The following is an 18,859-nucleotide window of genomic DNA, read 5'->3' on the forward strand; positions in this document are numbered from 1 at the left end:
TAGAATGAGCAGCTCCATCACTATCTATCTCATACCAGGAAAAAATTCTGTCGTTCTTCTGCCTTAATTATAGGTCAACTGGTTACTTTTCCCTACAGTACTATGAAGTATTTTGCTGTCTGTCAGTTTTAAATCACAACCATAATCCCAATTTTTCTGAGGCTTTTGAGAATCAGATCTCAGTAGAATTTTCCATTTCCTTTCAGTGTGTCACATAGTTAAATGATTTTAACTAAAATTTATAATTTTATCGTAATAATGCTTGATAGTGTAACACTGAGTAGAAATAATAACATGTCCAAGAACTAAAAATGTTCTAACTCAATAATTCATAGACTTGGCTGCCTGAAAAATGCAGTAATATCAATAAAATTTTAAATTCTCTCTTTTCTTGGGATTAACATTGTGGTTATATGACTCACAAAGTAAAACACGCACATTTTAAATAAGGAAAACTTTTTTTTACTACTTGATATAGTATATAAGGAGGAAATTTTTATTTTTTTTTCTGTATATTACTAACAGTAGAATAATATGGAAGAAGGATCCATAAATTTTAGAAAGACATAAAATCACTAGAATGCATCTTTTTTCTCAGATGCAAAAAAATTTTTCTATATTATTTTATACATTATTTTGTTATGATAATTGTATATTTTCAAGAGTTAGTATAGTTTTCTTTCTTCTAAATTAATAAATGTATGAGTGGTCAAAAATTTCTTGTTCATTTTCCAACTCTCTAAGAAAAATCACAATAAGAAAAAATTTTGAAACCTGTGATTAAAAGCAAATTAAATTTGTGTTTTGATTATTAATTTGCAATTAGAGGATGAGAATTTCAAATCTCAAAAGAAAATAACTTCTGAAATTGAGTGCAGCGTGCACGCCTGGAGAAATGAATGCTATAGCTTTAAGATAAGGTAGTCTGGTGATTCATTGCACGAAACAAGATCGATTTGGAGCAGGCTCCTACTGTTAGCTTTTTTGAAGATGGATTCTCACGCCGAAAATAAAACAACATATTCTAGATAACAGCAGTTTTTTACCCTGAAATCCACCAAAACTGAAGAAAAATCCAAGTGACTGTTCCTAGCAGCTGTGTGGCCTGGAGTTCACTGGGGAAGCTGGCTTCCTGCAGTCCCCTATTCATCACCTGCTTCAAAGACAGCCTGGCTGGCTATAGTGTGCAGGCCAGGTAGGGTGCCATTGTGCGCAGCCTGGGAGGATTAGTATCAAAGCTGCGGCAACCAGGCCCTTGGTCTCGGGCTGCCATTCAGTCTAGCAGGGAGAGGCTAAGACTGGCCAAGGTCACAGGCTCCAGTGTGGAGTGGACTGGGAAAGGATCCTGAGAATAGAATGCTTTTTATGAAATCATGGCGCAAGCTTGCAGCACAGCAGGTGCCCTTCTGGAACACATAACATCTGTTTATGTTGGTATACCGTAGCTGACAACGAGATAATAGAGCTTTGAAATTTATCATTTTATTTTTAAAAAGACAACTGTATATACAATAATCCAGATGCGTATTTAGCTCTGATCTTTTATTTGAAAATTATAAAGAAAACTGACCGATTTAATTGCTGCTTTTGACGTGTATATATTTAAGCAAAAAGCAAAGCATACTGACTATTAACCATTTATAACCATTGCTGTTCAGTAATACCCGAAATCTTGGGGAGGAAATACCTAGCATTCAACATAATCTTTTTCAATGTTCAGGCATTTGTGTCAACAGATTGCAGAACGATTTACTGAATATGCCCAACTGTCTTGAATATTAGGAGGTTTGGATAAAATCCCCCCAAAATGAGAGTATTTCAAGGGTGAGGTAATAATGACGCAAAAATAAAATTTTCAACTTGGACAAATTAGAGAAAAATTAAGCTGTCCATGAGTTGTCATGACGACAAGGATGTTCTGTTGATGAACTGTCCTCCTCATTGTCCAATCAGATAGTGGAGCTGAAGCTGGAGCATGAACAGGAGAAGACGCACCTATTACAGCAGCGTAACGCAGAGAAGGATAGCCTAGTCCGAGACCATGGACGGGAAATTGAAAACCTGGAAAAGCAGCTTCGCGCTGCCAATATGGAGCACGAAAATCAAATTCAAGAGTTCAAGAAACGAGATTCACAGGTAATTATCAATAATATTTTATAAAACGTGTATCTATTTTTAAAAAGTCATCAGCGTTTAATGTTTTCTTATTATTTTTGTTGATGCACGCTGTTTGATCATTTGCAAAACTGACATATAAATGTGATTTTTTTTGTTTTCTTCCCCTCACCCCCCCCGTTTTGAGGATGAATAAGGCTTTAACTACAGAAACCACAGGTAGCCAGATTAAAAATCCCATGGCGCGCTATAACTTGGCCTCTTTTTTATAATCTTGTCTCAGTTCCTTTCATGATGGATTTTTTTAAGGTATCTGCCCCTTACCCCTCCCCTCAGCCTTAGCAAATCCCTATGAAATATATCAGCCTGACTCCTTGCTTTTTGTTTTAATCTCTGTAGGTAATCAAGCAGCTGTTTTAATATTTGCTTTTCTTCCTAGTGTTGCTTTTTTTCATGAGACTGTATTTGATTAGATCACTCAGATGGCAATTGATAAATGACTCTAGAGAAGGGCTACTTCCCGTCAGGTCTGTTGCTTTTTCCTACATGCACATACGCATGCCTCCAGCCTCCATCTCTGTAGTCCCTGTTGGAAGCCATTTGGCAGAATAACCCCCAGCTGTGGTAGCATTTGACTCTTCAAACTTATGGATGAAATGTGCACTGTCAGCATGGAAAATTATCTTTATAAATTTCAGATGAAAAAAAATCTTATTGGGTGTGTATCTTTGTGGTACAATACATTCTTTAGGGTATATATAATCAAAGGCCTTTAGTGTATCCTCTTGAGGAGATTGCTGTGAAATTTTATTAAAGAAAAATTGAAGAGCAATTGATAACAATAAAAAAATAATTTTCTTTTCTAATAAAACCATATCATATACTAGGTCTAAACACCTCTTTTCCCATTGAAATCTAACCATATTATCCTCACCACACATAAGCTTCTTCCTAGTTGTCTTTCCTCCCTAAAAAATATAATTTTAAAACAACGAAATAAACCTTTTGTTTGTTGTGATATGTGTTTAAACAATTTTATGATTATCTAAACATAAAAATACTACTGATTAAATAAGATGTTAATTTCTTGAGTGCGGGGCGGGAGGCGGTAAGGCAAAGAATAGGAGTTATTGGTTATTTTTTCATTTGACCTTGAGTTGTCTTTTACTTTCAGAGAATGACTGGGGCAATATAAATATACTCAGCACAGGTGTTTTTTTGTCAATAATATACATTTATAGGAAAGTTATTTTCAGTTTGTTTTATGGAGGTTTGCTAACTAAAAAGGTGGTCATTGTAGTAGCCATGGTACCAGAATAGTCAGGTGGTTCCTGTTAAATCACTGTGCATTGTATGTTTGCCACCAACCTCATTAGAGCCTTTATAAAATATATGCTGGTCCTTTGATTGTTAGCCGTACAATTTATTAAGAATGCTTTCAAACTTATGTTCTCCTTCAAAGATGATGCTAAGCCTTACCATTGTCTTCTGTGAGATATTTGGGTTCTGAGTCAGTGAAGGGTCTGTTTGCATAGCAGAATTGAATAATTAATACAATAAAATAGATTAATTTATATAACTTCCTACTGTTTTGGTGCTGTTGTGGAAAGCCAACACAAGTGGAGGCCAAATTTAGAGGATCTTTGTGATTTTGCATATGTCGTTATCTGCCATATATAGGGTGCGGTTCTTCCAATGATAACAAAAGGGAATTTTAGAATTATTACATATAATTAAGCCACAGGGAGAGTATAAGCAGGTTATTAATTGAATTTATTCTAATTGAAATATTAAGTATGAGGATCATATGACCTCTTCAAATGCTATAGATAGGATTATATTTCTCATATTTTGTGTCTTTCTTGAAACAATTGGAATTGCTGTTACGGGAATGCTAGTAAGCAATGGAAACTTACTAAATGCATTCTTGATCAAAGTGAAAATGATTTTCTGTATAAGCTGTACTTAATTGTTTTCAGAAAAAATATTTTTTTAAAACTTTTATCAATAAGCTATATTTTAAAAATCTTATCGTATATACCAAAATGCTAATAATTTATATTTATTTTTGGTTATTCATTGAGGATATTAATTCAAAGCTTCATTCAGGTAAGTCCTAAATTTTCCAAATATGTCTTTTCGTGATTGTAGTCTAAATAATCTAATGTATAAATACTTTTTAAGTCCTGAATTCCAAAATAACAAAGTGGGCATATATTTTTTAAAATAGAAGATCTTTTTTCAAATCACTGTTTTGTGGCTTGCTGCAGTAAATATTGGATTGTATAATTTTTAATTTTAGTCCCAGAGAGATATTTGATTTTCTGTTCCTGTTTGGCTGCTCCCGTTTAGCAGTGGAGGCCATTTTGTAAAAAAGGACTATTTGAAATACTTAACCAGAAGAGGACCAGGGAGATGTCTAATCTGGAGACTGTAGCTTTGTTTGCTGCTTTTTCTTCCATCAGATTCTTGAATGCAGACAATATACTAAAAATCTGCGTTAGGCTCCTTCCAAATGTGTGATATATTGTATACTGATAAGAAAATCGTTATTACAAAGTATAGTTACCTACCATAAGGTGAATCATATATCAACTAGGAACTCCCTTTTGGTGAATATGCTATATGATTATTAAAGGTTAGTTGTTATTCAAGTAATTTCTGTTTTATAAAGAAACAATATGATATGGTAATGCAACTAGGGACACTTAGCCATTTTCCTCATTTTATTTGGTGCATTTAGCTAATTATTCTATGCATATATTATGTTTTTGTCATAATATGTTGATTTTCAATGGTAGGATATTTTATGTTCTGATGCTTACTTTGCTAAAATGCATATTAAATTTTATCACCCTCATACAAAATGTTCAGTCTGTGTCTACCTAAGGTCATAATGTTTAAGAAAAAGCATCCAGATCAGTAGATATCAAGACATAGAGAGATTCACAACCTCATTGTCAAATATTTCTCATTTGCCAGATCCCTCTTTTGGAAATTAATTTGGAGAATGATTTTATTGATTCAGTCATGTTTTTTAATAATAAAAAATTTATAGTTTAGTTGTGATCATCTTAGAAAAGCTTCTAACATGATAGTTCCACATGTAATTCGTTTTTGCAATGTAGTGGAAGAATTTCTGCAGTTTATCCCTTTGAATTACAAGAATAGCAGAGCATAGGTTTCTTGATTCCTTTATTGTTCTTTTAGGACCCTGAACCACTTAGAGATTGCTTGATTTTTATTTGTGTTGCCGAAGTGAGTGGTGTGTATGAACACTGTAGAGGCTGTTACAGAGAACCTGTGTGATCTACCCCAGAGGTGGTGTCACCATCTTAGAATGGCTGTCTCTGTGACCTGTTGAGGTACAGACAAGTCAGGGAGTCCGGGTAACCACAGCAGCCACTGACAACCACCATCAGAAGAATGCAAATTAGTTATGACAGACTTGGGGAGGGTTATCAAGCGGATCTGAAAATACATGAAACCTAGAATTTGAATTTAGTAAAATGGGTCTTGCCTAACATTGGCACCTTGATGCCTTTCTTGAATCCTGAAACTGAGAATTATGATTCTGATATGAACAATTTTTGCATAACAAATGGACAGATCATCTTCATTTTGCCATATTGATTCACAGTAAGAGGCTGCACCTATCACTCATTCTAAAATGTGGGATTTTCAGAAATCCTCTTCTTTCTCTCTTCTATTTAAAAAACAGTTTTCCAGAAACGATATTTATGATAATTTTAATTTTTAAAATTATGTCTCAATGACATTATTTTCCATGACTTTGGGAATCTGGGCACAAGATAAAAATCTGCATTTATAAACTGGGTGTGTACATGCGTGCAGTGAATTAAGCACTGGCTATCATTCTTCAAAGATTACTTAAGGATGAATTTAACAATGTATGTATGTTTTTAATATTATTGTTAAACCTGTATATGGTGTTTGTGCTTTGTTTGAGCAACGTTTTTTTGAAAACCCTTGGTTTAATTTCTTTACATGCCAACTACTTTCAAAAAAGATGTGAGGCAGCATTTTATAATAAACACACACTTAAGCAAGTAAAATGTAACTGAAAATAATAATTAAGCAATAAATGATATTAACTGCATTATGAAATTTATACTTAAAAAAAATCCTTCAGTTAAGTACAGGTTTTGGCTCTGAGCTTGCCTAGAAGCCACAGCAAAGAGGGAAACAAGATGAATGGTGAGATTCTAATTATCTCATGAAAAAAGTCATACCAATTCATTTTTTTTTAGCTCTCAATTCTAAGAGAAATTTGTGACTTAAGGCAATATAAAGGATGCTGACCAATGTACCTGGTGCTGTTCTCTATCTATTAGAACATTGGGAAGTAAAATCTGCTGGGGAACCTGAGATTCTTAAAGTACTTCCACAAAATGTAATTAGCAGGTTTTATTTTAATATGCCAAAATTTTGTTTTAATTTATTGAAAATACCATTATTCTCAACATCAAAAAACATAGGTGCTTTGAGACATCCAATTTTGTACATATTATGAATCAAAAGAAAGCTTATTTTCAGTCACGATCCTACCAAGTTCTAGTACCATCACTTTATGACCGTTCCAGAAACCCTTGCAAAATATCTTTAGTAGCCAAAAAATAGAAACATGACTGAGACTAGAAGCAGTTTAGAAGTTAATGCCTTAGTGTTAACTTTGAAGTGTGTTCTCTCTTTCCCATATCTGCTTCTTTTCTCTGAATTTATACTGTGGAAACTGTAAGAAATGGTAATTTGGTCCAGAGTATAGGATATTTGTGCCTTATACTGAAATGGTTCACATCCTACCTACATAACCAAAATCGTATTTCATCATCATTTATTCACCAATATCATTTTCTTGGTTTTGAGGTAGGAAATATTTTTATTTCTGTGGGTTAAATTGGGCTGATTGCTTGGATAAACCAAACTACGTGAACCTTATTTTCCCCAACGTAATGAGGCTGTTGCTGTTAATGTAACCCTGCTTTTTGTTCCCCTCTTCTCCTTAGTGACACACATGGTCACATCAGAGTGGTTGCCTGGTGTTCCAGCTGTGTACACACCACACTTTGATACTTGTCCCCTGATGCACTGAGTTATTTGTATTAGAGGGAAAGAGGAGTGGGATTAAGTGTGTTTTAAGTATTAGTGGGTTTTGCTGCAATGTATAGAATGTTTAATGTCAAACATTAGAAGAGCTGGTGGGAAAATGTTTCTTAACAATTCATTTTATTACTTTGTAAAAATAAAATAAGACCTTTTCAGTGGTCTTGTGGTAAAGCCATGCATTACAATTTTCAATTTATTTTCTTTAGATAAAATTTTATAGTATGATCTAAGCACTATATTTAAGATAGACCAAGAATTTTCTGTATACATTTAAAATGTAAATAGAGGTTTCCCTAACTAAGCCATTTTTAGAAGCCTTTGGGGGAAATATTGTCTTTCTGACACCAAAAGCGTAAGTTATATAGAATTTTCCAAATAGAACCAGTCCTTCTCATATTTTGACGTAGATGTATTGATGCGAAGATCTCATTTTATTAGTATCCAGTAGTTGTGTGTCTAATAGTATTTAGTGAATTTAATAATGTATTTATATTTATGTATTTTTATATATATTACTTTGTATGAGAATACTATTTCTTAAGTACTTAATTAGGAGAAAATATAGTAAGATGATGCCCTTTCAAGCAAAGTTTACATTTTTTGTTGGTCACCAGTTTTCTTTTTCCATTATAATTATAAAATTCTGTAATTATTTTCATTTTCTAAGCACAAGAGTAGCGTATATGCCTATAATTAAACTTTTATAAATAATTCAACTTCGTCCTCATCATGGATAAAATTAAGTTAAAAAAAAGAAGCAGACTGAGACAAGGAAATTGATTTCTTGAAGAATGATCCATTTGTAGAAGCATTATACAGTGTATCTTTAGTCCTGTGCATATTTTTCAAATGTGGCAGTTACCATGGAAACCACATTCTATGTCATGTGGTCCACTTTTAGATAAAGAATATTCCTTTTAAAGGCAGACCTTCCAAATAATAACATAGAAAGTATTCCCTTTGAATTAACAACTTCATGTCAATTAATAATGATTGCTTTAAAAATCTGCCTTTTGTTCTCATTATACCTAATAGATTTTTTAGAAATATTAAAATTGTTCTTAAGAATTAGTAGTTAAATGCTGGAGATATTTCAAATAGGGGGTATAATGTGATCACTCTGCAGTGGTGAAAATTGGGGAGGTCGCAAGGGAACACAAGTCTGTGTATACAGTATGTTCTGCCAGACAAAAGAAGCTTTTAGTCATATCAAGTGTCTAAGTATCCAGCAATAATGTAGTCAGATTAAGTAATCTAAAGAGATGACCACATCCATTTATTTTATGTTTACAGATAAGGAATCTGTGGTTCAAGGACATTATCTTGCCCAAGGTCGCAGAACTAGCAAACCACAGCTTCTTAATCTTAATTCAGTACTCTTATCTCATAGCCTCTTCCAAGAAAGATTTTAGGTTTTTGGAGAGACTTAGACATGACAAAAAAGGAGCAGGGTTATATGTGAATGTTTGCCTGGCATGGGAGAGAGACACTGGTACTCTTTGTTCCCCATGCTGAGATTCTCATTGCAATTTGCATTTCTTTCAGTGATTTGCCATACTCGATATTGCTGCAAAGTCAAAATTGAATCATGCTGCTTGAGTTCCAGTTTTAGTAAGCGGTACCTCCTAGAAAAACACTGAATTTTTATGCTTGTGTGTGTTTAACAGCAGCAGCAGCAACAAATATTTATTGTATGCTTCCCATGCGCCAAGCTCTCTGCTAGGTCTTTTACATTGCATTATCTCATTCAACCCTCTTAATACCCTGTAAGGATTAAATTTCCTATTTGGAAACTCTATTTTGATCTTCTTACCTGGGTCGGAAGATGACTCTATGTATTTCCATATTATCGATGAGGAAAGATCCAGAAAGCATAGGAAATTGCTCAAGGTTACATAACCAGTAGTTAGTGTAGCTGAGACTCATGGAAAAGGTCCCTGCCCCATACGCCTGCTTGTGTATAAACTCATTGTCTCTGAATTTCATTTATTCTGCATAAATTCCATTATATTTTCAATTTTGGATTGTTAATACATTGCTAGATTTAAAATACCGATACCCATAACTCAGACTATGTAAATCCAAATCAGATTCTAGCCAGTAGTTCCAATCTTCTCCAAAGCCACAGGCCATGGTTATGTCTTTATTCTGAGACAAATTAAATTCTGAAGAGATATGCATTTCTTAGTATTTTATTTGGAATAGAATTCCTTCCCACAAATTTCAGAATTTGTAGAATGGAAAAATGAATATGTTTTTGAAATGGGTTCACTTTTGGTTTTCACATTATTACTGAAATAAGAAGATATGTCCAAAGTAAGAATCCAGTAAGCTTTCAGGTCAATGGGCCTACCAATCTCTATAAAAATTTCTTAGGAATTTGCATTTAGTGCTGGTGAAGTGTGGTTTGTTGTGAATGGTTTATTATAGGTGGCTTCTGTTATAGTCACATACTAATTTGGAATATTACATATGATCCATTTATTTTAAGGAATAAATCTCAAAGACTTCAGCGTTAGTATTTTTTCTCTAATGGAACCCATGTAAGGATCTTATTACGTGACTACAGCTATTCACAATCTTTTAGAAGTGAAATCAAGGTGGTTTGGTAATTTTAAACCTGGAGACTTTCTCAATGGAAATAACAAAGAATAATTAGAAAATATATTTCTTTTAGAATCCTCAAAAATGCTGTATATTAATGCAGTTTTGGCTTAATTCTAGAGTTATTTTGGTCAAAATAAGAAGTTTTCAGATGAATTCTTTTTTAAAATAAAATACCCAGAGATAAATCGTTATTCCACATGCTGCATGTCATTCCCATTTACACAAGGAAAAAGGCTTCAGTTATATTTAGCATCTTGCTCTTCCTCCGCCTCTTCACCTCTGCCTCAGCGAAATTACTGAGAATGTTGGCAGAAATTATCTTTGAGGAAATATTGGATGAATAACTCTTTTTCCTTGATGTCTTGGAAAAGTCATTTTTGGATTTCTGACTCAGTCAGTTCTCTCAGAGATGATGTCTTTATTTGTATATTTGAGGTAGTTTTTTATGACAGAGAGGTTTGAAGCCAAAGTGCAAGAAATGATTGGCAAAATGATGATATCATCAAATGTTCAAAGAGCTGGCAAATTGAGGCTTATTAAACTGTCATTTTGTCCTCCATTCAGGGCTAATTGGAATCATGCCTAGTTGCATGATATGAAAGATATTTAACACCTGAGCATTTTTTCATGAGAAAAATGACAGAAATTGATGTCAGGGAGACCTTAAACTCCTATTTGAGGAGGAGAGCAAGACATTATATGAAAATAATAGTCTACTTTCAAACTACTTTAATATTTGTCTACAGAAAATGCTTGAAAAATACTGTCATTAGGAGGAAACTTTTTAGACAATAAAAATTGGCCTAATTGAGCCCCAAAGCATTGAAATTGGTAGATTAGTGTGAAACTTAAGCTGATTTTCAGTTGAAACAAATATTAAAATTCAGTGAAAATTCAGTGGGGAAAGATCACAAGAAATCAGAAAGAAACAATACAGAATTAGACTTGCAGGGTTTGAAAATGTGTGTTATTTTTCTGAGTAATTTTGATTTGTTTTGCTTCCATGTGAAGTTAAGGCCCGACCGTATTAGTAGTATTTGAAAATGAGTGAATGGTGTCCTCAGGGATGAAGTTTGCCGAAGTATGTGGCCTGGATCTGGGGTCTCTTCCCTTGTTTATGGGGGCAGTTGCAAGACAGCGTTGGTCTTGCAGGGTGTGTGTGTGTGTCTGCCACTGATACCATCGCTCTGTGGCACAGAAGAGCTTTCAGTGAACATGGAACCAACAGTCCAGCCAGGCCCCGCGTCTCAAAACGAGGGAATTTTTCAGTGTAAAGACTTGAAAGGTCTTTAAAAAGGTTAAAATTAAGCTGGTGATTCATTCATCTTAAGTTTGCTCCTTAAGTCAATATTTATTAATGAAACAAACCCCAGATCCCCAGGGTCAAGTGGAACCTTATTTATTTTGTTATTTGCAGAGATGTCATTTAATGTACAAAATGCATGTGTTCACCAAATGTTTCCTGAAAAGCTAATTTCTTATAATGTAAATGTTTTCCTCACTTGTTGGGCAAATCGTCTGATAGCTCCAGATAGAGTGATGTTGGCATGTACAACAAGAGAAGTGGAGTGTGAAAGTTGGAAACGTTTTCTTCTTCAGTTATTCAAAAATTACTGCCAAAGCTGTCGTTAGACAAAAGCCACGAGTTCAAGGGGTGCAGTGTGTTCCTGGCTCCCCTATTAAAGTCAGTCCTGACTGTGCATGTGCTGGTTCAGACTTTGGAAGATGTGGAAATATGCACTCTTGTACTTGCATCTCTTTAACAATTTCTAGTGACGTGCAGTAAACATCATAGTCTATTCCCGTAAAGTTGGTGTTTCTTAAAAAAAAATCATTCAATTTAGAAATAAGAGTAATAGAGTAAATGTTCTCATGAAAATCATAATTGTTGTTAACTATTCTGACTGCTGTTTGAAATCTCATAGTTCCAGATTAATATTGACAAAATGGAACTCTCTGACTTGGAAATTTTATATTTGTGAATCTTAGAATAACATCTAAATCAAATTTATTTCCAAATAAGTTTTCCCGTCTGCAAAAATTAGGCAGAATTGTGTATATGAAATTTCCTTACGATGTGGACTTTATTCAACTTGATTCATTTACTCAATAAAGATTTTTTGAGTGCTCTTCTGTGCCAGGCCCTGGAGCTGGGGGTGCACCCCTTGAGGAGGTGCCCCTCATGTCCTTGTATCTGTGAAGATTGCCCCAGATTTGTGTAGGGCATAACCTATATAGCCTTTTAGGGGGTTGCAGCACTGGGTTCAGCAAAGACCAAGACAGAGCAGTGTTCTGCTCTGAAGGTACACTTGAATGGGGAAAGAAAGATGATACAAAAAATGAATTAACAAGGAGAGCATCATATAGCAATAACTGGTAGGTGGAAAATTAAAATGGAGAGATATGATAATGACCAAGTGATTGTGTTACCTGGGCATCAGAGAAGTCCTTTCCAAGGAAGAGATATCTAAGCTAAGATCTGATTGATGAGAAGCCAGCCACCCAGAGGGAACAGGTGGTGCAGAGACTCTGTAGAAGAATAAACTTGGTGTGTTCACGAAATGAAAAAGGAGGCCTGTGTGGCGTGAGCACAGCAGGTGCAGGGAAGAGCAGGACCAGGGCGGACTCTGGATTTGATTTTAAATGTGATTGGAAGGCAATGAGAGGCTTCTAGGCAGTAAGGGGACAGGGTCCGATTCATGTTTTCAGAAGGCCACCGTGGCTGCTGCGCATAGTCCTGGAGGTCTGTAAGACGTACGCATCGGAGTCAACAGGACTTGCTCATGGCTTGGATATGAGGAGTGATGGAAAGAAGAATTCTTAAGAGTTTTGGTTTGAGCAGCTAGATAGATGGTGGTGTCAAATACGAGGATGATTGGGAGGGAATAAAAGCAAAAGCAAAAGTTCTGCTGTTGCCAAGCTAAGTTTGACCTACATCTTAAACATCCAGATGGAAATGTATCAGATAGAGAGTTGGATATGCAGATCGAGATTCCAGAAATATGAATTTAGACTTCATTGGCATGTAGACAATAATGAAAGCATGGGCCTGAATGCAATTGCCAATTTCTTATCAAATATGAAGACAGAGATGCTGGTTCATGGCCAGTCTCTACTACTTACTGGCTCTATAAACCCGGGTAACCCACTTCATAAATCTGATCATCGTTTTCCACATCTGTAATATTCATTCATTCATTTAGTGTCATCTGTTGAGCTCCTACTATGTGCCAGGCACTGTACTAGGGCCTTGGAATATTAAAAAGAGGAAGATCCCTGTCCTCCAGCTTATATTCTATGAGGAAACAGGCATTGTGCATCTGTCATAAAAGGAGGGTAATATGATTCATACCAATAGATAGGAGTAAAGAATGCCTTGCTTTAACATAGACAAAGGATACATCTTACCGCACATCAAAGGCTGGATAGGAGACAAAGTAATACCCCTAGTCAGCAGGACAAGCTGCCTTGACCCGCAAGTCCCCAGGAAGGCACCTTTTTGCCAATGACACCACCTGATTGGTGTGATGATTTAATCAGGCCCTTGAGGATACTTTCTTCACCATTCTATGGCGTGAAGGGAGATTAGTACCCTCCTGGTCCCTTTCTGCTGGCTGGAAACTTTGCCTACATGCCTGCCTGGCCACCAGGTGTATAAGAAGCTGGTAACAAAACCAGCATGGAAATGGACAGTTATATTCTGTGGCCTCCTCCAGCAGGCCCAGCCTTCAGACTTTCCAGATTAACAGACATATAAATATAGCAAAGTGCAATAAAATGATAAAGGTGCTTTGATCTCAAGTAAAGAAGATATGACGGAAGGTATGAGAGAGGAGACCCAGAGTTGTGGTTTGATACGCTGCAGAACATAGAGGTGTCGGTGTCAGTTAGGCAGGTAGAAATATAGGACTGGAGTTCAAAAGAGAGCTCTCCTTCGGAAAGAAAGATTTGGGAGTCACCAGGATGGATGGTAATAGATACCAACATGAAGACGTGATCTCTTAAGGAGGAGGAAGAATGAGAATAGATGACACTCAGCGCCTAAGGGAGGATGGAGGAAATAGAACTGGACAAGAAGACCGAGAAAGTGGTCAGGAATGATGGGAAGGGAACCAAGACAAAGTGGTATTTCAGGAGCCAGGAAAAGAAAAGAAACTATAATACCTAACTCCTGGATTGTTGAGAGAATTGAAAATGGGAAAATACTTTTGAATAACCCTGTAAATTTTAGTTTATTTTTTTCAAGTTGTGAACTGTGGCCGTACAACATAAATGCACTACTGCACCAAATGAACGACAGCTATGAAGCTTGACTCCACATCGCATCATTCTGCAGCTGGTCACGGACGTCGAGCTCAGGGGATCCATTTCAGAGAGGGAAACCATGAGACCCAGATGAATGAAGCAACTCAGGCAGTTAGTGGCAGGGTCAGGCATGATTTGCAGGCAGCCCTAAACCAGGCTTCCATTGTGGTGTGGGGAGGATCAGCCATATGTCCAGCCCAGCGCCTCCAGCCGACTGCCGCTCCTGGGGTAGAAGGAGAAGTTTCACAGCTCACCTAGAGAAGCAGGATCGATTGTCAGGCTCACCCAATGAGGCAAAAAGGACCAAGTTTTGCCTGGGCCTACGTTAGAACCAAGAGTTTGAGGCTCTGAGGTCAGAGGGAGGATATACCCAGCGTCAGTCAACAAGAGAAAAGGAGATCACAAGCTGGTCTGAAGCTCCTCTGAAATGCCCAGTCTGAGACACCCGGCTGTGAGAAAGCTCCCACTCCAGAATCATCTACTACCATGCCTGAGATCTGTCAGTTACATGGCTTGAAATATCTCGAAGAGGAATTTGTCTGGGCTGACTAACGTTCTCTGTCTTGCTTGCACTTTACTTAGTGTATTTGCTTTGACTAGGTAACTCGTGCAGCATTTAAAAATTCAAAATGGATAAATATATACAGTAAAATGAATTCTTGAACAGGTAATTCATGAACACTTAACATTTAAATGAATAAAGATATATGGTAAAAAGAATAAATGATTTCTTTTAAGATGCAAATTTATCTCCAAGGATTCCTTCATTGATTTCTTTGTTTGTTCCTCATTTATTGAATACCTTCATGTAGCAGTCACTGTGCTAAGAGGAGATATACAAAAACAAAGAAGACAAAGCCTTCCCCCAAAAGTGGTCACAGGCTTGCCAAGCAGTTTAGCAAGTACACAAAGAATTGCAAATGAGGTCATTGCTTTTACCTGGTTCTCTGCCCTGCATTCCACTGGTCAGACGACTGCATGTGCCTTAAGGAACCAGAGAAGTCTTCATAGAAGGGAAGATCTGAACAACGTGGAGATGGGGAGGAAAGTAACTGTCATAGCCACCATATTGTGAAATTATTCTAATTAAATTGCTCTCATCAAACTGAAATCTATTACACTGATGAAGTGGGAGTTTTGATGGATGGAAAGAGTGTAAAAGGAGAAGGAAGAGGAATGTTGCAGGAAGATAACTTCCTGGTGGGGTGCCATAGGGGAATTGTAGTCAGAAGACTTGGGCATCTGGAGGTGGGGGAGGGGGCAAGAAGAAGATTTAGTAAGTGCAGACAAGGAGGTAAAAAAATGCTCAAGGCAGCCTTCACCTGCTTTGAAGTTGTGCCTAGGGTTAGTAATGCCAAAACTATAGTCACCTAGAGACAAAAGAGGCAACAGCCCCTACCTTAGAAAAGTAAACCCTAAGATACCCCTCTCCTTATAGAAAACCGGGGTCGGGGCAGGTGAGTGGATTACAGATCAGCTTCTTCAGGGTCAGGTTGGAGGCCTCCTGCCTATGAGAGATGCTCTCTCTGGGTTGGGGGCACTGCTTGCTTACTCTTCCTCTATACTTCCTAGGTCTGTTCCCTGATCCTACTTGAAAATGTTGTTCCCTCTTCTGTGCCCCAATCTCTTCCGTAGTGCCCTATCTTCTGAGCTGCCTCCCTGAGTATCCTTGCAGGATTGAGCCAAAAGTTAGCTGTCAGAAGCAAACAGGTATGTGCTTAGGGTTAGATCACTAATGGCCGTGGAAGATTACAACATAAGGAAGGGGGCAGTACTTAGGAGCTATTGGACCTGGATTTCAACATCCACTTTTAAAAGAATGATCATCTTCATTAAAAGGTGATTTTATTATATATAGAAATATAAACATTTTCAACTAGAAATGACCTAATTTTAATTTTTCTGTGTATTGTTTGAGAAAGGGAGTTGAGCACACTGTTATGTACTGGACACTTTCACATGCTTTCTGGAAGGAGGTACATATGATCTTGGTCTTTGCAGAAGGGAAGACAGATCCATCCTGTGCAGCCCAGGAGTGAACAGGCCAGGATTTGAACCCGAATCTGTCTGACTTCAAAAGCCTCTGAACTCTCTCTCCTCTGTACATTGTCATGGTATAAATTACAGGCACACCCAGTGGTGGGAAAGCCTTTTTTTGCTACTACTCACTGGTGACTTGTGGTTAACATTCATGAATATTGTGAGGGTAATTTCACAGAACAAATCAAATTGACATGTCAGAACTGTTTAGAAGGGCGAATAGTTCGGGAACATTCTGAGTCCCTCCCCCAAATCCTAGCAAAGTGTCCCCCAGCATTTTACACATGGTATTACAGCTCTTTCTTTTTGAGTAGGCATTAATGTCATACTGTAGTTATGGCTGCAATTTTTTCCCCTAAGCAAGTCGTTCTCTTCTGAACCCCAATGGCAGCCCGTGGTTGTTTAGACTGAGCTCAGGAATGTTTTTAAACATTAATTTAGTTTGACATGACTTGGTGCACAAATTAATTATTCAGGCACATATTGTTCCATGTACATGAAAAGAATGAAACTGTGGTGAATCGCGTTCTAACTACCACATGTGAATTGTAATGTTACTAGCAGACAGACTAGTAAAGAACAAAAGCTGGCAACATACAGTAACTCTGAATTTGGCCAGTCCCACAAAATTAGCATAAATATGTGAAGCAATCAGAACAGTTTTGGACTTCCTAAGAAAGTGTCCCTATTCTTATCTAGTTCTAAAAGAATGTGGAATAAACTATTCATTTAACCAAGTATAAAACTATGTCTGCTATGCAGTTATAATCATGTGTCGTTAATCAGAAAATACTGCAGAAACTCTGACAAATTAAAAACACAAGGATGTGTCTGCAAGGGTTTTTTCAGCCATTAAAAAGCTGCTTCACCTCTCAGGCAAGCTCTTTTATGGCAACTTCTTGCTCAGTGTACTGACATCTTCAAAGGCTTTGACATCTGTCGGCCTTTGAACTACCATTAAAAAATATTATCCCATTTCCATTCTTTTATGCCCATTTTTTTAATTATAGCCCTTCTTTCAAGTTGGGAACATGGTTGGTTTAAATGATGCTGTCCTTTCGTTTTCAGCCACCCAGCTGCGGTTTGAATAAATTGATGTAGAATCAAAGGCGGGACTTTAAAGGAAAAGGTTTGATGGACTTGGACTCCGAACCAGATGAGGTTTTATGATGAAAAGGGTTTAATCCCAGCACAGGCATTGCTTCTATCAGTTGAGCAGTACAAAGCAATTCATATATATAGGTTCACGCGAAATGATCTATTTTTTTAACAGCACAGATCTCTTCAGGACTTGCAAATGTGGCATTAGCTAATATTCAGAGAGCTGATTTCCTTTCATCCACCAGAAGCTTATGATTATAGTACAGTTCTCGAATTGGAAATGAGAGCTGCAACACAGATTTAAAGCTGTGCTGTCTGATTTGTATTCAATATACATGTCACTGCGGGACAGGCTAGTCTGGGCCAAGCTGGTTCAATACAAGGAAAAACAGTTTCATCATCTGAGAGTCGTAGTCAAAAATATCACCAGCTAATTAACACAGCAGTCTTGTGACTCTCCGAGAGGTGTTTGCTTGATTGGTATCTCTTAAACTCTGGCAGGAAGGATTGGAAGATGCCTCTTCTCTTTTATTGCATCTCTTCTTGCAGCGTTAGTCTGTTCAAGTGCATCGCAGGGTAATGAAGTATAATTGGTTAACTTGAACCACTTTTTTAGAAAGGGAAAACAACACAATTTTAAAACAGTTACTTATTTTGCGTTAAAACATTTCCCCTCATCCGATTATTGATCTAGAAAAAAATCACTTAGGAAAGCAGACTTTGACATTGTCTTTGCTCAGTGTACTATTGAATGATAGATATTATCTTGAGCCAAATAGTATAGATAAGTAGCTTAGGGTAATTACAAACATAGAGCATAGATCTAAGTCCACTTTAAAGTAAAAAGTGATTATTTTTAAATTTTCTAATAGTAATTCAGGAGAAATAGTAGTTTTAATCCATGAGAAAATTTTCTAAAGATAATGTGCACTTGCTTTACAGTAGAAATTTGCTTCTATTTCTCAGAATAAAAACAGTTCTTCCATTTACTTGGAAGATTTGATACCATTGTACAAATCTGATCATTCTGCACTGCTTTTTTTCATCCTCTTCAAAGAGAATTTCTATTTATACCATAAGTTAACATCCAAACCGTAGTTTGAAGAAGTTCTGAATATGTATAGTTTTAAATTAGCAAAATAGATGTCAGTAAAAGGAGCAATATTTTAATTCTCCTTTTACTACCATCTATGGTCTACCTCATATTCTTAAATGTTTCATTTTCTTTTTCTCTCTCTTCTCCTTAGCAGAGAACATGGAATAAAACACTTTCAGGTAGGATTTACTAGGAAATACATTTGCCTAGTCCTTACATGTTTTCTGAGATTCATAGAGTTTACTGAGTTACTTGGGAAGAGTTGGATTTCTCTCAGTATAATCATCATTGTTTTCTGGAATCCTGTTTTAGCTCCCTTTTCTAGTACTGTGACCAGCCAGTCTTCACTGCTTTAACCTTGCGGTGAGGTTTCATTCCTGAAGACGTCCCTTTCACTGTCCCCTACTGAAGACGTCTGTGTCTCCCAGCGAGTCCTAGCTTTCCCCCTGCTGCTCCCACTTCTCCGTC

General features: G+C 36.6%; 1 protein-coding gene and 1 long non-coding RNA gene across 11 annotated transcripts in view; one reads left to right on the forward strand and one right to left on the reverse strand.

Annotated features, from left to right (window-relative positions):
- The window catches only part of CEP112 (centrosomal protein 112), a 504,767-nt gene that overhangs the window by 233,556 nt on the left and 252,352 nt on the right, over positions 1–18,859 (forward strand). For all 10 annotated transcript variants that reach the window (XR_011493899.1, XM_014847643.3, XM_070483475.1 and 7 more), the window contains one exon: positions 1,954–2,136. Coding sequence is in view for 9 of the 10 variants with exons in the window: in XM_014847643.3 (XP_014703129.2) it covers positions 1,954–2,136 (183 nt within the window). In the remaining variant the exon portion in view is untranslated. The remainder of the gene's footprint in view (positions 1–1,953; positions 2,137–18,859) is intronic.
- The window catches only part of LOC139040068 (uncharacterized), a 37,069-nt gene continuing 32,273 nt past the window's right edge, over positions 14,064–18,859 (reverse strand). The window contains exons 2-3 of the long non-coding RNA XR_011493900.1: positions 15,094–15,175; positions 14,064–14,377 (exon numbers count right to left, since the gene is read on the reverse strand). This is a non-coding gene — a long non-coding RNA (uncharacterized lncRNA). The remainder of the gene's footprint in view (positions 14,378–15,093; positions 15,176–18,859) is intronic.

This window comes from Equus asinus, chromosome 13, assembly GCF_041296235.1.
Source record: "Equus asinus isolate D_3611 breed Donkey chromosome 13, EquAss-T2T_v2, whole genome shotgun sequence".
Taxonomy (NCBI): domain Eukaryota; kingdom Metazoa; phylum Chordata; class Mammalia; order Perissodactyla; family Equidae; genus Equus; species Equus asinus.